This window comes from Anoplopoma fimbria, chromosome 14 (assembly GCF_027596085.1).
Source record: "Anoplopoma fimbria isolate UVic2021 breed Golden Eagle Sablefish chromosome 14, Afim_UVic_2022, whole genome shotgun sequence".
Classification (NCBI taxonomy): Eukaryota; Metazoa; Chordata; class Actinopteri; order Perciformes; family Anoplopomatidae; genus Anoplopoma; species Anoplopoma fimbria.
In genome coordinates, this window is record NC_072462.1 from 394,664 (window position 1) to 411,719 (window position 17,056).

General features: G+C 35.4%; 1 protein-coding gene across 2 annotated transcripts; it reads right to left on the minus strand.

Moving 5' to 3' along the window:
- Positions 1 to 4,123: 4,123 nt before the first annotated feature.
- On the minus strand, positions 4,124 to 16,024 carry hpse (heparanase). Of its 2 annotated transcripts, XR_008531712.1 has the most exons (13): positions 15,804 to 16,024; positions 12,407 to 12,531; positions 12,181 to 12,309; positions 9,990 to 10,163; positions 9,276 to 9,447; positions 9,083 to 9,130; positions 8,856 to 8,949; positions 8,623 to 8,729; positions 6,870 to 6,984; positions 6,555 to 6,676; positions 6,336 to 6,482; positions 4,338 to 4,565; positions 4,124 to 4,307 (listed from the first exon to the last, which is right to left on the minus strand). XR_008531712.1 is itself a non-coding variant. In XM_054612297.1 (12 exons), exons 1-12 carry the CDS (start codon positions 15,989 to 15,991, stop codon positions 4,406 to 4,408), a joined length of 1,581 nt encoding a protein of 526 aa, XP_054468272.1. In that variant the 5' UTR covers positions 15,992 to 16,024; the 3' UTR covers positions 4,124 to 4,405. The 2 variants fall into 2 exon arrangements, 1 of the variants encoding a protein (XP_054468272.1); XM_054612297.1 differs by having other exon boundaries at positions 4,124 to 4,565.
- Between the last annotated feature and the right edge of the window lie 1,032 nt (positions 16,025 to 17,056).

Sequence of the window (17,056 nt, forward strand, 5' to 3'; positions counted from 1 at the left end):
TGGTGGAGGGGTTTGTGTGCCCCAGGGATCCAGAGAGCTGTGTTGTCGGGGGCAATAGCTCCTGGTAGGGTCTCCCAAGGCAAAGTGGTCTCGGGGGAGGGGTCAGACTAAGAGCGATTCACAAAACCTCAATGAATGCAAGGTAGTGGCACCTCGCCCGGAACAGGGAAACCGGGGCCCCCTCCTGGAGCCAGACCCGGGAGGGGAGAAAAAGCTACATCGTGCCGCCACCCTGTGGGCCCACCACCCGCAGTGAGAGGCACTGGGGTCGGGTGCAATGTGAGCTGGGCGGCAGGCTGGGGCGGAAACCTGGGCTATTAAACATAATAAACATATTAAACATATTAAACATCTTAAACATAATAAACATATTAAACATATTAAACATCTTAAACATATTAAACATATTAAACATATTAAACATATTAAACATCTTAAACATATTAAACATATTAAACATATTAAACATATTAAACATATTAAACATAATAAACATAATAAACATATTAAACATAATAAACATATTAAACATATTAAACATATTAAACATATTAAACATATTAAACATATTAAACATCTTAAACATAATAAACATATTAAACATATTAAACATCTTAAACATATTAAACATATTAAACATATTAAACATAATAAACATATTAAACATATTAAACATATTAAACATATTAAACATATTAAACATCTTAAACATAATAAACATATTAAACATAATAAACATAAACATATTAAACATAAACATAAAACATAAAAACATCATATAAACATATTATTAAACATATTAAACATATATTAAACATAAAACATAAACATATTAAACATATTAAACATATTAAACATAATAAACATATTAAACATATTAAACATATTAAACATCTTAAACATAAACATATTAAACATATTAAACATAACATAAAACATATTAAACATAATAAACATATTAAACATATTAAACATATTAAACATATTAAACATAATAAACATATTAAACATATTAAACATAATAAACATAAAACATAATAAACATATTAAACATATTAAACATATTAAACATATTAAACATATTAAACATATTAAACATAACATATTAAACATATTAAACATATTAAACATATTAAACATATTAAACATATTAAACATAATAAACATATTAAACATATTAAACATCTTAAACATATTAAACATATTAAACATAATAAACATATTAAACATAAAACATAAAACATAATAAACATTAAACATAATAAACATAAACATTAAACATATTAAACATATTAAACATAATAAACATAAAAAACATATTAAACATATTAAACATAATAAACATATTAAACATATAAACATATTAAACATAAAACATAAAAACATAATAAACATAATAAACATATTAAACATATTAAACATATTAAACATATTAAACATAATAAACATATTAAACATAATAAACATATTAAACATATTAAACATATTAAACATAATAAACATAATAAACATATTAAACATAATAAACATATTAAACATAATAAACATATTAAATATAATAAACATATGATAAACATATTAAACATATTAAATATAATAAATATAATAAACATATTAAACATATCAAACATATTAAACATATCAAACATATTAAACATATTAAATAATAAACATATTAACATATTAAACATAATATACATATTAAACATATTAAACATATTAAACATATTAAACATAATAAATATAATACATATAATAAACATATTAAACATATAAATATAATAAACATATTAAACATATTAAACATAAAACATAAAATAAATAAACATATTAAATATAATACATATAATAAACATATTAAACAAAAATATAATAAACATATTAAACATATTAAACATATTAAACATATTAAAATTAAACATATAAACATATAAATATAATAAATATAATAAACATATTAAACATATCAAACATATTAAACATATTAAACATATTAAACATATCAAACATATCAAACATATTAAACATATTAAATATAATAAACATTCAACATATTAACATATTGAATATAATAAATATAATAAACATATTAATATATAATAAATATAATAAACATATTAAATATAATAAACATATCAAACATGTTAAACATATTAAACATAATAAACATATTAAATATAATAAACATATTAAACATATTAAACATATTAAACATATCAAACATATTAAACATATTAAATATAATAAACATATTAAACATATTAAACATATCAAACATAATAAACATATTAAACATATTAAACATATTAAACATATCAAACATATTCAACATATTAAACATATTAAATATAATAAACATATTAAACATATTAAACATATTAAACATAATAAACATATTAAACATATCAAACATATGAAACATATCAAACATATTAAACATCTTAAACAAATTAAACATAATAAACATATTAAACATCTTAAACAAATTAAACATATTAAACATATCAAACATATTAAACATAAACATGAAACATATGAAACATATGAAACATATCAAACATATTAAACATAAACATATTAAACATATTAAACATATCAAACATAACAAACATATTAAATATATTAAACATATCAAACATATTAAACATAATAAACATATTAAACATATTAAACATATCAAACATAACAAACATATTAAACATATTAAACATAACAAACATATTAAACATAATAAACATCTCAAACATCATAAACATCTCAAACATATTAAACATCTCAAACATATTAAACATATTAAACATATTAAACATCTCAAACATCTCAGTTCTTTATGAACTTTATCCTCACTTTCCTTTAATAAATCAAAAAACTAATTTTAGTCCCTTTTTTGGAGGAACGTCACAAAACTATTTTTGTTTTATAAAAATTCAAAAGTTTTTTAGTTATATTTTGTTTTCCTTTTTATGTCTACTGAGAGTAAACTCATCTGAATCATAAAACATAAAACATGTCAGTTTATTTATTTACCCATAAATAAGACATAATAAAAGGATTAGATTTGGCACCGTGTCAACGTTTTAGACATTTTACAGATTTCAGCTGGATGAAATATTAAACTGTAAAATATTCTTCTACTATAATAAAGCTGCTGGTTGAGTGTATTAAGTATTAAGTTATTAAACTCAATATGTTTCTATAACAACGTGAGCAGAATGACTGCAGCGCCGCCATGTGGTTACTGTTCAAACAAACATTATTACCTTATATTATGATATTTAACATCTTCAGTGGAGCTCAAAGTGAAGAAACACGACAGCAGACAGGAGAGGGTTAAAGTTCCTCATGACAACTCTGAACTGGGAGGGACTGGTTTCCAGTAACTACTCACTACTGGAGTTACTGGAGAGAATTCAACACTATTATTCAGTAAAATGCATCATAAGGTGGAAGACAGACACATAGTAGAAATTAGATTAGAAAATAACTTAAAGTCATTATAATAACTTCTACCAATAAATATTAGTTCATTTAGTTGATTCACAGTCTTTATTTTATATTTTCAAGGAATAACTATGAAAAATGAGACATCAAGAAACTGTGAGGTAAAAAGAACAATAAATAAATAAAGTAATTAATCAAAATGCTTGTAAAAGTGACAGTGAGATATTTGGACCAAAGCAGGAATAAATCAATAAATAATAATAAATATTTGAACACAAAGGGTTCTGGGAGGTTCGACATATTAAACCCAGTGTTGTATGAAGACGTTTAAACCTCTGAGGTCACATCTGTCCATCTTCTGTTTATCTGTCCACACCTTAGGCTTCTGGGAGACGTAGTTTTAATAAAGGTTAGTTTTATTATTCTTTAAAGACATGATGGAACGTTTTACTGCTTAATGAATATTATGGTCTGTATCATTAAGATACAACAAAGTTTAATACTTTACCTCTTAAACCTGTCGCCTCATGGTTTATTACATGCTTGTCTTTTTAATGGTGTTAATTAGATTATTTAGTTTTTCAAAATAAAAACATTTGTTCAACAGAGTAAAATAACACGCCTCTATATTTAAAAAATATTTAATATATTTATAATAAAACATATTTTCAAGTGACCTTAACAGAAGAATATCAGAGCGAAAATTAAATAAGGAAAGAAAACTTTATTAACACAACAAAAATATTTTCTATAAATAATAAACTCCACCATCATCATCATCATCATCATCATCATCATCATCATCATCATCATCATATGTTCACAGTCTTCAGGTACCAGGACAGGTGATGATGTCAGCGTCTCACCTGCTGGGACCAGGACAGGTGAGGAGTCACCTGCTGGGACCAGGACAGGTGAGGAGTCACCTGCTGGGACCAGGACAGGTGAGGAGTCACCTGGCGGCTCACTTACAGGCTGGAGCTCCAGCGTCTGTGAGCACGAAGAAGGCCAGAGAGAAGGCAGGAAGCTGCAGATGTTCATCTGGAGGAAGACGAGTTCCTTTAAGGTCGGGAAGAGTTCTATCGTCCACCATCTTCAACACGACTCCGTTCAGCGTCACACACCTGCAGCACAAACACAAAGTACTGGACGTAAGTACAGGTTTGATGTACTTGTACGTCACACTAAAAACACATGATGTACAGTAGTGTACTACTAATGTACCAAGTACACTACAACATGTCCACCATGGACTCCACATTAATGAACTACAGTGTTGAAGGTCTCTCAGACACTTTGAGTCCTTTATCAAAACTCTCTGTCAGCATTTCTGCAGACAAGGCCTGGGGGATTTACCCATAATTCATAGCGTTGTGACATTAAACACGGGTTGACCAAGGAAAGAAAACAATTCAAATGAAGAGGATGGATGTGTTCAGTGTGGTGTTTTACAATGACACAGAAACATTAAGGATTTAAGATGGAACATAAAAACATTTAACATAAGCAGAGACGATATCACACATCTGATTTATTCATCAACCGTTTCCTTTAACTCTGTTATTGAAGCTGTAAATAGATTACATCACCATTACCTGTCGACTTTTAAGGAAAGACTTTCAAATCAGTTCTCTCCAGGAGGTAACCTCTGGTTCTATAAAGAGAAGTCAAAGCTTCCTGTCTTAAAGCTGCATTCTCTCTCCTGTCCACCAGGGGGCGACTCCTCTGGTTGTATAGAAGTCTATGAGAAAATGACTCTACTTCTCTCTTGATTTATTCCCTCAGTAAACATTGTAAACATGAGTTTATGGTCTCAATCTCTAGTTTCAAGTCTTCTTCAATACAGCATGATGTTCATTTAGTAAATGATGCTCCATTTAGAGTCAAACAGACCATAAAGCAGGGGATGCTTCAGGGTCATGAGTCTCTGTCTCCAGCTCAAACTGGACTCCAACAGGTTCAGTGTGTCCATGAACGCCTCACTGGATTTAGAATCAACACGTCATCACTGAATCACAATTATCCCACACTGAAACCAGAGCCTGAACGTTACATAACAGCAGCATCTGTTACTCTGTGTGATTCTTCACTGAGTCATGTGACACCTGCTCTCCTTCACTGGTCCAACCGACAGGCATCGTGCTGCGTTCAGGTGTTCAGTGATGAAGACTTCCATTAAAGGAGAGAACTAGTGATGACTGTGATAATAAATATGTATTTAATAGTGATCAATAACTCTCTGAAGGTAAACACAACCTTCTGACTCGACTTGTTCAGAAAACAGGGAACAACCCCCAAAGGATTCTGGGATATTGAGAGATGAACAGGCCTCATTTCAGATCATTTAAATGGGAAAAACTCAGATATAAGTTTCTAAAAACGTATTAAAGCTAAAGATGAACTACTAATTATTTAAATGTGTTTTTGTGTGAACATCTGAACAATAGAAAATAAATATTTTCTTCTTTGTCCTCTTTTAGTCGGTAAACGACAGAACTGCTCCACATCATAAACACCACATGGTGACCAACAGTCATTCACAAGCTGCTGCAGATGAGATCATTCATTCAACCATTCAAAGTACAAGTACTGCAATCAAAACCTTCCAGTAGATTGATTGATCAGTAAATGATGTTTCTGGATGAATGCATCAGTATGTTAACTCCTTTATATGAAATCTGTCCTGTGAGAACCTCATATCTCTAAAAGAACAAACTGTGTGTTAAAGAGTTTATCTTTAGAAGAAGAAGAAGGAGGATTTTATCTTCACGTAGAGGAAAACATTTAACTCCAGTACATCTGGAGATAAGAGGTTTCCACAGGACAGGAAGCGGCTGAGTGTTTCAGATTAAGAGCAGCAGAATAAAGTGAATGAATGGAGCATTGAGCAGCACCTGGAGTAGAGCCCCTCCTCCTCCGGCCGGTCCGACTGCAGCACAAACGCCTCCACTGTGCTGGAGGAGACCCGGGCAGGAACCGAGATCCAGACCGGCTTCTGACTGAGGTTCATGGAGATCAACGTGACCGCTCCGCTTTGGTAGCTGTGGAGGAACAAACAGTCAGTACAGGATGGAACAGGCAGAAACACGGAGTGGCTCTGAAGGCTGCTTCACCTCTTCCTGTTGGCACAGTGCAGATACAGCCTGACTCGCTTCCTTTGAGCAACGCTGGAAAACTCTACTTTCAGAACCTCCGGTCCAACGAGTCTCTTGTAGAGAACCGACAACCAATAATCCTGTGAGAGGACACAGTGTTTAAAGAAACAACAAAGTGTGACATGTGATCGTCATGTGAAGCTAGCTGGCTAACACGTTGGCAAAGTAAAAACATCTCATGATGCAGATTAAAGTTTAACGATGTTTAGAACACGAGAGCAGCATTTCTGTTCATCTGGACACGTGAGAAAGTCATCTTTAAAGAAGTCTCACAGGAAGAGGATCCAGGTTTTCATCAACCAGGTGATAACTGCCAGAGCCAATGAAAACCTGCCGCATCACAACATCCAGTCCCAGTTTAGCTGCCAGGCCCAGTTTATCCAACCACCTGTAGAGTAAAGACACAGCACATAAACATGTGATAATAACACAGAACATGTGATAATAACACAGAACATGTGATAATAACACAGAAACATGTGATAACACAGAAACGTGATAATAACACATAAACGTGTGATAATAACACATAAACGTGTGATAATAACACATAAACGTGTGATAATAACACATAAACGTGTGATAATAACACATAAACGTGTGATAATAACACAGAACATGTGATAATAACACAGAAACATGTGATAATAACACATAAACGTGTGATAATAACATAAACGTGTGATAACACAGAAACATGTGATAATAACACTCTTACATGTTTTATTAACAATTAAAGGTGATAATAACACAGGTTTAAATAACATTTGAACGTGACAAAATTAGGAACAATGTATAAATAACAGAGAAACGTGTATAAATAAATAAATAACCTGACACATGTGATGCTGACACAGAGACATGTGTGTGTCTTGTTGGGAATGAGCAGCTTTAAGTTCTGTCATGAGACCGGGGCTGCTGGGTAATGAGTAAACTCAATAAACTACATGTAGTCCTCCCGATTAAGACAATTATATTATATATATTCGTTTGTGGAGCAGACTGCGGCTCCTTGTTTTCGAGGAGTAGATCTCTCATTTTAAAGTTATATTAAAACTTATTAGTTATTAAAAGTTATCTTACTAAATGCAGAGCTACAACAAACAGTGATTTTCCTTGTCAGGTACTTTGCAGATTATTTTCTTGATTAATCATTCCATAAAATGTCAAAGATAATTAATTCATTATCATAGAAGACTAAAGAAAACAACATTTCACGTTATATGAGGTTTTTGTCCCTAAAACGTGACTCAGTGATTCATTAGAACAGCTGTTGCTGCTTAACTTTAGATGGAAACGAGAAGATTCCGCAAGATATTTTGACTGTGTGGCTGCTACTGCCCGAAGACGTTGCATATATTAACAGTTCTGAGACAGCTGTATCACTGAGGTTCAGTTAGGGTTAGTTTGGGGTTCATTTGAGGTACAATCGCCAAGATATTATTATCAACATAGTGAAAAGACTGCCGATGGCGTTGATATCAATTTTGTGTTTGAGCTATCACTCCTCTCATCTCTGTATGAGAGATTCATAACACACACACACACACACACACACACACACACACACACACACACACACACACACTCGGAGAGACGAGCTCGGCGTACGGCGGAGGAGCGGTCGGACTGTCGGACACGTTGCCACTGGTTGCCATGGTGAGGGAGCACCTGGGCAGAGGCAGACTAATTAACAGAGGTTACAGTAGAGTGATTTAGCACAAAACTAGCTTTCAAACTCCTGCCTCCAATCGTAAAACCATGAGTTCAATGGACAACATATTGATATCATCAGAGAGATAAGACTCTGACGAACGCAGAGATGTACCTTTTATGTTTGTGGTGTCAAAAATATGAGCTTCAGAGCAGATTGGATTGCTTTACAGCCTTGTTGCTACACAGCCACACAGAATGATTCATTGGTAAATTGACTAATTAGATCACCTCTAAGTGAACGGACAGCGTTGTGTCTCTTTAACCTCTAGACTCAGACCTCTGATCCTAAACACATGAAGAATAAACTCACATGAATCCTGCGGCGAACGTGTCCGACAGTCCGACCGCTCCTCCGCCGTACGCCGAGCTCGTCTCTCCGAGCCACACCGGCTTCTCCGGAGAAACCAGCCTCACTTTCTGAACCAGAGCAGAGAACTTTAACATGTTAAGACTTTAACATGCTAACACTTTAACATGTGGACGTCACACAGATCAAACTCTGAGGAGTCCAAGGATCCGTCTACTTCTGCTGCACATCATTACCTCCAGGACCTCTTTGGTCTTCAAGGCCAGAGAGTCCAGAACCTCCGGATCCAGAAAATCCTCCAAGGACGTGTCTCTGCCGTTCACATAATAACTAGGAAACAGGACAGAGTCAGCGAGTCAGTGAGTCAGTGAGTCAATGAGTCAGTGAGTCAGTGATATATATATATATATATATATATATATATATATATATGTAGTGTGAGTTAAAGTAAAGGTGGACTCACTGGTGCCAGGTAATGGCGTCCACGGCCTCAGATCCAGTCTTCAGGAACCTGAAGAAACACAAAAAATCTGTTCTCAGATCAGCTGCAGGTTTAACAGACGTTTCTATGGTTGAAAATTCAGACGATTATTATTCTTCTTCAGTGGTTCTGATTCGTTCTGAGCGGTTCACAGACACACAGATGGACCTCTCACCCCTCCAGAAGGTCGACCCGGCGGTCTCGAGGCTGACCCACGTCCGGCCCAAACAGCCCGGCGCCGCGGTAGAACTCGGACTGTGACATCATCTCTCTGAGACGGGAGAAGTCCCGCCCCAGCTGGAGGCCGTCCACTCGGACCCCCGCCTTCTTCTCGTAGCTGTTTGGTTCTGAAGACAAACACACCTTCAGCATCACTTTGATACAGATCACATGATCGGAGTTCTGAACCTCCACTTCCTGTAACTGTTCCCCAGACAGATGAGGTCACTTCCTGTTTGCATGTTGAGGTGAGAAAAAGCCAACAGCCAATAAAAAGAGGAAACTGAAACCGCTGTGACTCAGTCTGACTGGAATCACTCACTCACACGTATACACAGACACACACACACGTATATATACACACACACACACACACACACACACACACACACACACACACACACACGTATACACACACACACACACGTATATATATACACACACACAGACTCTTTTCTCATATTTCTGCATTAAAGCAGCAGAAGTGAAACTCAAACCTCCGATAAGAGACCGCAGAGTTTCAGTTCTAATGGAGAGTGTTTGTTAAACTGTGGTTCTATGTTCTGAAGGTGGTTCTATGTTCTGAAGGTGGTTCTATATTCTGAAGGTGATTCTATATTCTGAAGGTGGTTCTATGTTCTGAAGGTGGTTCTATGTCCCGTTAGCGTACCGTTACCAAGCTCCCAGGACATCCGGTACCGTCTGGACTCACAGTACTGCAGCAGAGAACCGGCGTTGCTGCTGTTCCAGATGTTGTCGTCGGTTCTGAGCAGAGCGTTCAGACCGAAGATCAGATCCATCCCGGAGCAGACGGAGAAGGAGTTCAGCAGGTCCACCGTGTCCTCTGAGATTCAGACAGAGTACTGAGGTTAAAGTACTAGTACTACAGTACTGCTGTCACAACTTTACTGCAGTAAAAGTATGTAATCAGCACAAGGAGCAGTGGTCCGAGCCAGAGTTCCCGTTGACCGGTAATTACCGGTCTTTGACCGGAAAAAAATGAGGAGGACCGAAAATTCCAAATGTCTCCGGTCAGAATGACCGATTGGAAATAAGGCCCCGTCCACGCGGAGCCGAAACGTTCGAAAACTATCCGGTTTCGTTTTATGCGGAATATTCAAGGCGCTGGTTCTCCACAGATAAAGCGCTTTATACGAACATTCAGTCACGAGGAGATTCAACCTTTTAAATTGAGCCGAAATACTTTTGAATGTGTTAATTTGAATTGTGTTTAAATATGCTACAGTGGTCATTTGTTTAGCCAATTCATGTAAAACAATGAGGGTTTTGATTGTAGCGTAGCCTGTGTGATAAAATAAATAAGTTGTTACATTTCGTGCACACGCTCAAATTGATCGCTATAGACTACCGTATGTTTATGAACAGCCACCACATCCCAATGATGACAGCCCTCCGCAGTTACGGGGGCTTGCATTTTTCATCGGCCTGCGAGATGCTCATAAGAGATTACGCGGAAATCTTCCCAGAGTGGGTCAAACTGGCAAAGGTAGCCTGTGTTATCCCCGTCTCCAGTGTGCCAGCGGAGAGAGGCTTCTCCCTGCAGAACCGCATAAAGAAGGAAGAGTCACAAGGCTTATGCGCATTGCAAGCAGCAAAGACACACTAGATACATTTGACTTTAATTCAGCAGCGGCACGCTTCACAGCTGCCAAATATCGAAAGAAGTAAAATATCGATTTTATTTATTTTATGCTGTAGGCCTAGTTCAAATCGCGGCCGGCAATTCACTGTTTCTTATCCACTTTAAAATACTCCCGTCTCTTGTTACACTGTAGCGTAATTATTTTCATTACAGTCTGCATTTTATGTTACGCGCCAGTTTGTTTTACTGTAGGTAGCCTACTTTGTATTGTTTTAGGCTATTATTATTTATGCCTTGCCTTGCATTATAGACCTAAATAATTTTTGTTCGTCTGCACTTTAAAATGCAATGTTTAATTGTTCTGTCACCTGCCAACCTTTTAATTAAAAACACCAGGCTATAAATCGACATGCCTTGATGATATTATTCTTTATATAGCCTGCCTATCAATTTTTTTAAGTGCAATAAACACGGACATTATATCCGACCGATTTTTTTCCAATTTGACCGGTAAAATTAAACCTTCCCGGTCATATGACCGGCACCAATTTCTTCTAGCGGAAACACTGGTCCGAGCATTGAGCCCTGTGGAACCCCAGATAGAAAACGTTTTGTTTTATAGTCGTAGTTTATGTGGAATGAACTCCCCACTGACGTCAGGACAGCAGAGTCACTGCCCATCTTTAGGCGCAGGCTGAAAACTCACCTCTTCAAGAAGTACTACCCGGAGCCTTCCTCGTAGCACTTATTGCATTCGTATCAGTTCGCTGCACTTATTGAATTCGTATTTGTTTACTGCACTTATCCTATTCGTAGTAGTTTGTAGCACTTATTATATTCGTGTTAGTCTGTTGCAATTATTGTTTTCGTAGTAATTTGCCTCTGCACTATACTTTTGTTCTGGTTTATGCTTTAAGATGCTTGTTTAAGAAAGGAGATGCACTGATGACTTCTGGTGACTAGTAGTTCTCTTGAATACCTATGTTGAAGACACTTCCTGTAAGTCGCTTTGGATAAAAGCGTCTGCTACATGACTGTAATGTAATGTAATGTAATGTAATGTAATGTAATATAAATGAAAACATAGAAAAGAACCAGTTTGAGCCAAATGAGTCCATACATGCATGAAGTAAAAACGAGGTTGAGCTAAACTAAAACACAACACATCATTGATTACTCTGAAAACAGCTGGTTCAGTCTGGAACACATCATGTGACCTTTGGAATCACATTCCTGCCAAAGAGGATTAAAGTCAAACCTGTGAACTTCACTCGTCTGTACTTCCTGTGCAGATCTTCTCTCATCAGGGTCAGCTGCTGTTTGGTCCAGGCCTTCTTCAGCTGGTTCTCCAGCCACGACGGCAGCTCCAGCTGATCACATGACTCATCTAACGACCACAGGAGGGTTCATATATTATTCATGTTATTATGGGATGTGATCTGGAGAACCAGGAGAGGAACCGTTAAAGAGAGACCCGGTGGTACCTTCAGTGGATCCTGAGTCCTGATGAGACCTCTGAGGACTGAACTCCATGAAGTCTTGTCTCGTCCCCCCAAACCTCAGGAAAGATGGACTCAAAGCTTTGGCCAGCGTCCTGACCTTTGCAGAGCTGGAGATAAATAAAAACAACAAACGTTATTTAATATTAATAATGATGTTCAGCTGATATGATAACTGACCTTCAGAATAAAAGGCTTGTGCAGAATACAAGGTGTGAGACAAAGTATGAATAAACCATTTTAATGTGGACTGTTATGATTCACAGAACTAAAAATACATGAACATGTATTTAAAGTAAAGTTGTCTTCATGCAGAATTAACCTTTAGTGTTAAATTAATGTAAAGTTAGAAATTATTAAAACAGTTTATCAATGAAATGATTTGTTGATCTTTTTAAATAACTCCAGACATTAGATACATGAAGTAACTACACAGGTCACGTGACTAAAAGTACCTGAGTAATTAAATCCCGTCAGGTGGCCTGATGACGTCATCCTGCTTTGCTTTGTTAGATGTTTGTTTCATCAGCTGACTGAAGTAGAAGCTCATTTTATAAAAACATGAATCTGTCTCCTCTGAGCTGATTTTATTATTTAATATTTAATATTTAATGTGACTTTGAGTGGATTCAGGGTTTAATCGGCTTTAAAGGGAAGTTAGAGATCAGAGAACATTAAACTGTAACAGGATCAGAGGACCGGATTAAAGTCACTAAAACACCAGCTTATTAAATAAAACGTCTGTTTATCAAAACATCTGTTTATTAAATAAAACGTCTGTTTATTAAATAAAACATCTGTTTATTAAATAAAACGTCTGTTTATCAAAACACCAGCTTATTAAATAAAACGTCTGTTTATCAAAACATCTGTTTATTAAATAAAACGTCTGTTTATTAAATAAAACATCTGTTTATTAAATAAAACATATGTTTATTAAATAAAACATCTGTTTATTAAATAAAACACCTGTTTATTAAATAAAACACCAGCTTATTCAATAAAACATCTGTTTATTAAATAAAACATCTGTTTATTAAATAAAACATCTGCTTATTAAATAAAACATCTGCTTATTCAATAAAACACCTGCTTATTAAATAAATCATCTGTATTATTGTATTATTGTATTATTGTATTATTGTATTATTGTGTTATTGTATAATCATCTGTATTATTGTATTATTGTATTATTGTGTTATTGTGTTATTGTATAATCATCTGTATTATTGTGTTATTGTATTATTGTGTTATTGTATTATTGTATTATTGTGTCATTGTATTATTGTGTTATTGTATTATTGTATTATTGTGTTATTGTATTATTGTATTATTGTATTATTGTGTCATTGTATTATTGTGTCATTGTATTATTGTGTCATTGTATTATTGTATTATTGTATTATTGTGTTATTGTATTATTGTGTTATTGTATTATTGTATAATCATCTGTATTATTGTATTATTGTGTCATTGTATTATTGTATTATTGTATTATTGTGTTATTGTATTATTGTATAATCATCTGTATTATTGTATTATTGTGTCATTGTATTATTGTGTTATTGTATTATTGTGTCATTGTATTATTGTGTCATTGTATTATTGTATTATTGTATTATTGTGTCATTGTATTATTGTATTATTGTATTATTGTTTTATTGTATTATTGTATAATCATCTGTATTATTGTATTATTGTGTCATTGTATTATTGTGTCATTGTATTATTGTGTCATTGTATTATTGTGTTATTGTATTATTGTGTTATTGTATTATTGTATAATCATCTGTATTATTGTGTCATTGTGTCATTGTGTCATTGTATTATTGTGTCATTGTGTTATTGTGTCATTGTATTATTGTGTTATTGTGTCATTGTGTTATTGTGTCATTGTGTTATTGTGTCATTGTATTATTGTGTTATTGTGTCATTGTGTTATTGTGTCATTGTGTTATTGTGTCATTGTATTATTGTGTTATTGTATTATTGTGTCATTGTGTTATTGTGTCATTGTATTATTGTGTCATTGTGTTATTGTGTCATTGTGTTATTGTGTCATTGTATTATTGTGTCATTGTGTTATTGTGTCATTGTGTCATTGTGTTATTGTGTCATTGTATTATTGTGTCATTGTATTATTGTGTCATTGTGTTATTGTGTCATTGTGTCATTGTGTTATTGTGTCATTGTATTATTGTGTCATTGTGTTATTGTGTCATTGTGTTATTGTGTCATTGTGTCATTGTATTATTGTGTCATTGTGTTATTGTGTCATTGTGTCATTGTATTATTGTGTCATTGTGTCATTGTGTTATTGTGTCATTGTGTTATTGTGTCATTGTGTCATTGTGTTATTGTGTCATTGTGTCATTGTGTCATTGTGTTATTGTGTCATTGTGTTATTGTGTCATTGTATTATTGTGTCATTGTGTCATTGTGTCATTGTGTTATTGTGTCATTGTATTATTGTGTCATTGTGTCATTGTATTATTGTGTCATTGTGTCATTGTGTTATTGTGTTATTGTGTCATTGTGTTATTGTGTCATTGTGTTATTGTGTCATTGTGTTATTGTGTTATTGTGTTATTGTGTCATTGTGTCATTGTGTTATTGTGTCATTGTTGTGTTTATTGTGTCATTGTGTGTCATTGTGTCATTGTGTTATTGTGTCATTGTGTTATTGTGTCATTGTGTTATTGTGTCATTGTGTCATTGTGTTATTGTGTCATTGTGTCATTGTGTCATTGTGTCATTGTGTCATTGTGTCATTGTGTCATTGTGTTATTGTGTTATTGTGTCATTGTGTTATTGTGTCATTGTGTCATTGTGTCATTGTGTCATTGTGTTATTGTGTCATTGTGTCATTGTGTTATTGTGTCATTGTGTTATTGTGTTATTGTGTCATTGTGTTATTGTGTCATTGTGTCATTGTGTTATTGTGTCATTGTGTTATTGTGTCATTGTGTTATTGTGTCATTGTGTCATTGTGTTATTGTGTTATTGTGTTATTGTGTCATTGTGTTATTGTGTCATTGTGTCATTGTGTTATTGTGTCATTGTGTTATTGTGTCATTGTGTCATTGTGTTATTGTGTCATTGTGTTATTGTGTCATTGTGTCATTGTGTTATTGTGTCATTGTGTCATTGTGTTATTGTGTCATTGTGTCATTGTGTCATTGTATTATTGTGTCATTGTGTCATTGTGTTATTGTGTCATTGTGTTATTGTGTCATTGTGTCATTGTATTGTGTCATTGTGTCATTGTGTTATTGTGTTATTGTGTCATTGTGTTATTGTGTCATTGTGTTATTGTGTCATTGTGTCATTGTATGATCAGAGCAGCGGAGCTCCGGAGCAGAGCTCTCCGGCAGAGACGCACCTCAGCAGGGACATGAACTTCTCCTCCGCAGCCAGACTCGCATCGACGGTGACGGACAGAAAGCTCCGGTCCACGCGGCGGATCACCGCCGAGAGATCCATCCTCAGGTCCCCGATGAACCGGAGCCCTGAGGCACCTGGAGACCAGAGGAGAGCCAGAACCAGGACCAGCAGCCTGACGGACTCCATGAGCACTCTGAGGCTCTGAAACTCTGAGGCTCCTCATGAAGTTCCTCCTGAGGCTCCTCCTCCTGAGGCTCCTCCTCCAGAAGCTCCTCATGAAGCTCCTCCTGAAGCTCCTCCTCATGAAGCTCCTCCTCCAGACACACTTCCTCCTCTCGTTCACACCGGAGAGGAGGAGCCGGGTCAGATGAGACCTGATGGACTGGTCCAGATACCTTCACAGTACCGAAGTATAAATACATCAAAAGTGAAAGTACTGAAGTACTTAAGAGTCACATTGAAGTCCTCAGAGTACAAAGTATTATTATGATTAAGTGTTGTACTGTTTAAAGTGTTTAAAGTGTTTAAAGTGTTTTACTGTTTAAAGTGTTTAAAGTGTTTAAAGTGTTTACATGTACTTAAGTAGAGTACTCAGGTACATGTACCATGACCCAGAGTTCAGACCAGGAAGCAGAAGCAGAGTCGCAGTCTTTCACACCTCTCTGCGCTTCCTTTGGAGCAGTTACCCACCCAGTTACCACCCAGTTACCCACCCAGTTACCATCCAGTTACCCACCCAGTTACCACCCAGTTACCACTCCAGTTACCCACCCAGTTACCCACCCAGTTACCCACCCAGTTACCATCCAGTTACCCACCCAGTTACCACCCAGTTACCCTCCCAGTTACCCACCCAGTTACCCACCCAGTTACCCACCCAGTTACCCACCCAGTTACCCACCCAGTTACCACCCAGTTACCCCAGTTACCCACCCAGTTACCACCCAGTTACCCTCCCAGTTACCCACCCAGTTACCCACCCATTTACCCACCCAGTTACCACCCAGTTACCCTCCCAGTTACCCACCCAGTTACCCACCCATTTACCCACCCAGTTACCACCCAGTTACCCACCCAGTTACCACCCAGTTACCCACCCAGTTACCACCCAGTTACCACCCAGTTACCCTCCCAGTTACCCACCCAGTTACCTCCCAGTTACCACCCAGTTACCACCCAGTTACCACCCAGTTACCCACCCAGTTACCACCCAGTTACCACCCAGTTACCCTCCCAGTTACCCACCCAGTT

Excerpts from the sequence above, each read along its gene's own strand:
- hpse (XM_054612297.1), bottom strand. The coding sequence starts at position 15,991 with ATGGAGTCCGTCAGGCTGCTGGTCCTGGTTCTGGCTCTCCTCTGGTCT. Across the intron at positions 8,950-9,082 it reads GACGCCATTACCTGGCACCA|TTATTATGTGAACGGCAGAG; the intron begins GTGAGTCCACCT and ends CCTGTTTCCTAG. Across the intron at positions 6,677-6,869 it reads AAAACCTGGATCCTCTTCCT|GATTATTGGTTGTCGGTTCT; the intron begins GTGAGACTTCTT and ends GTCCTCTCACAG.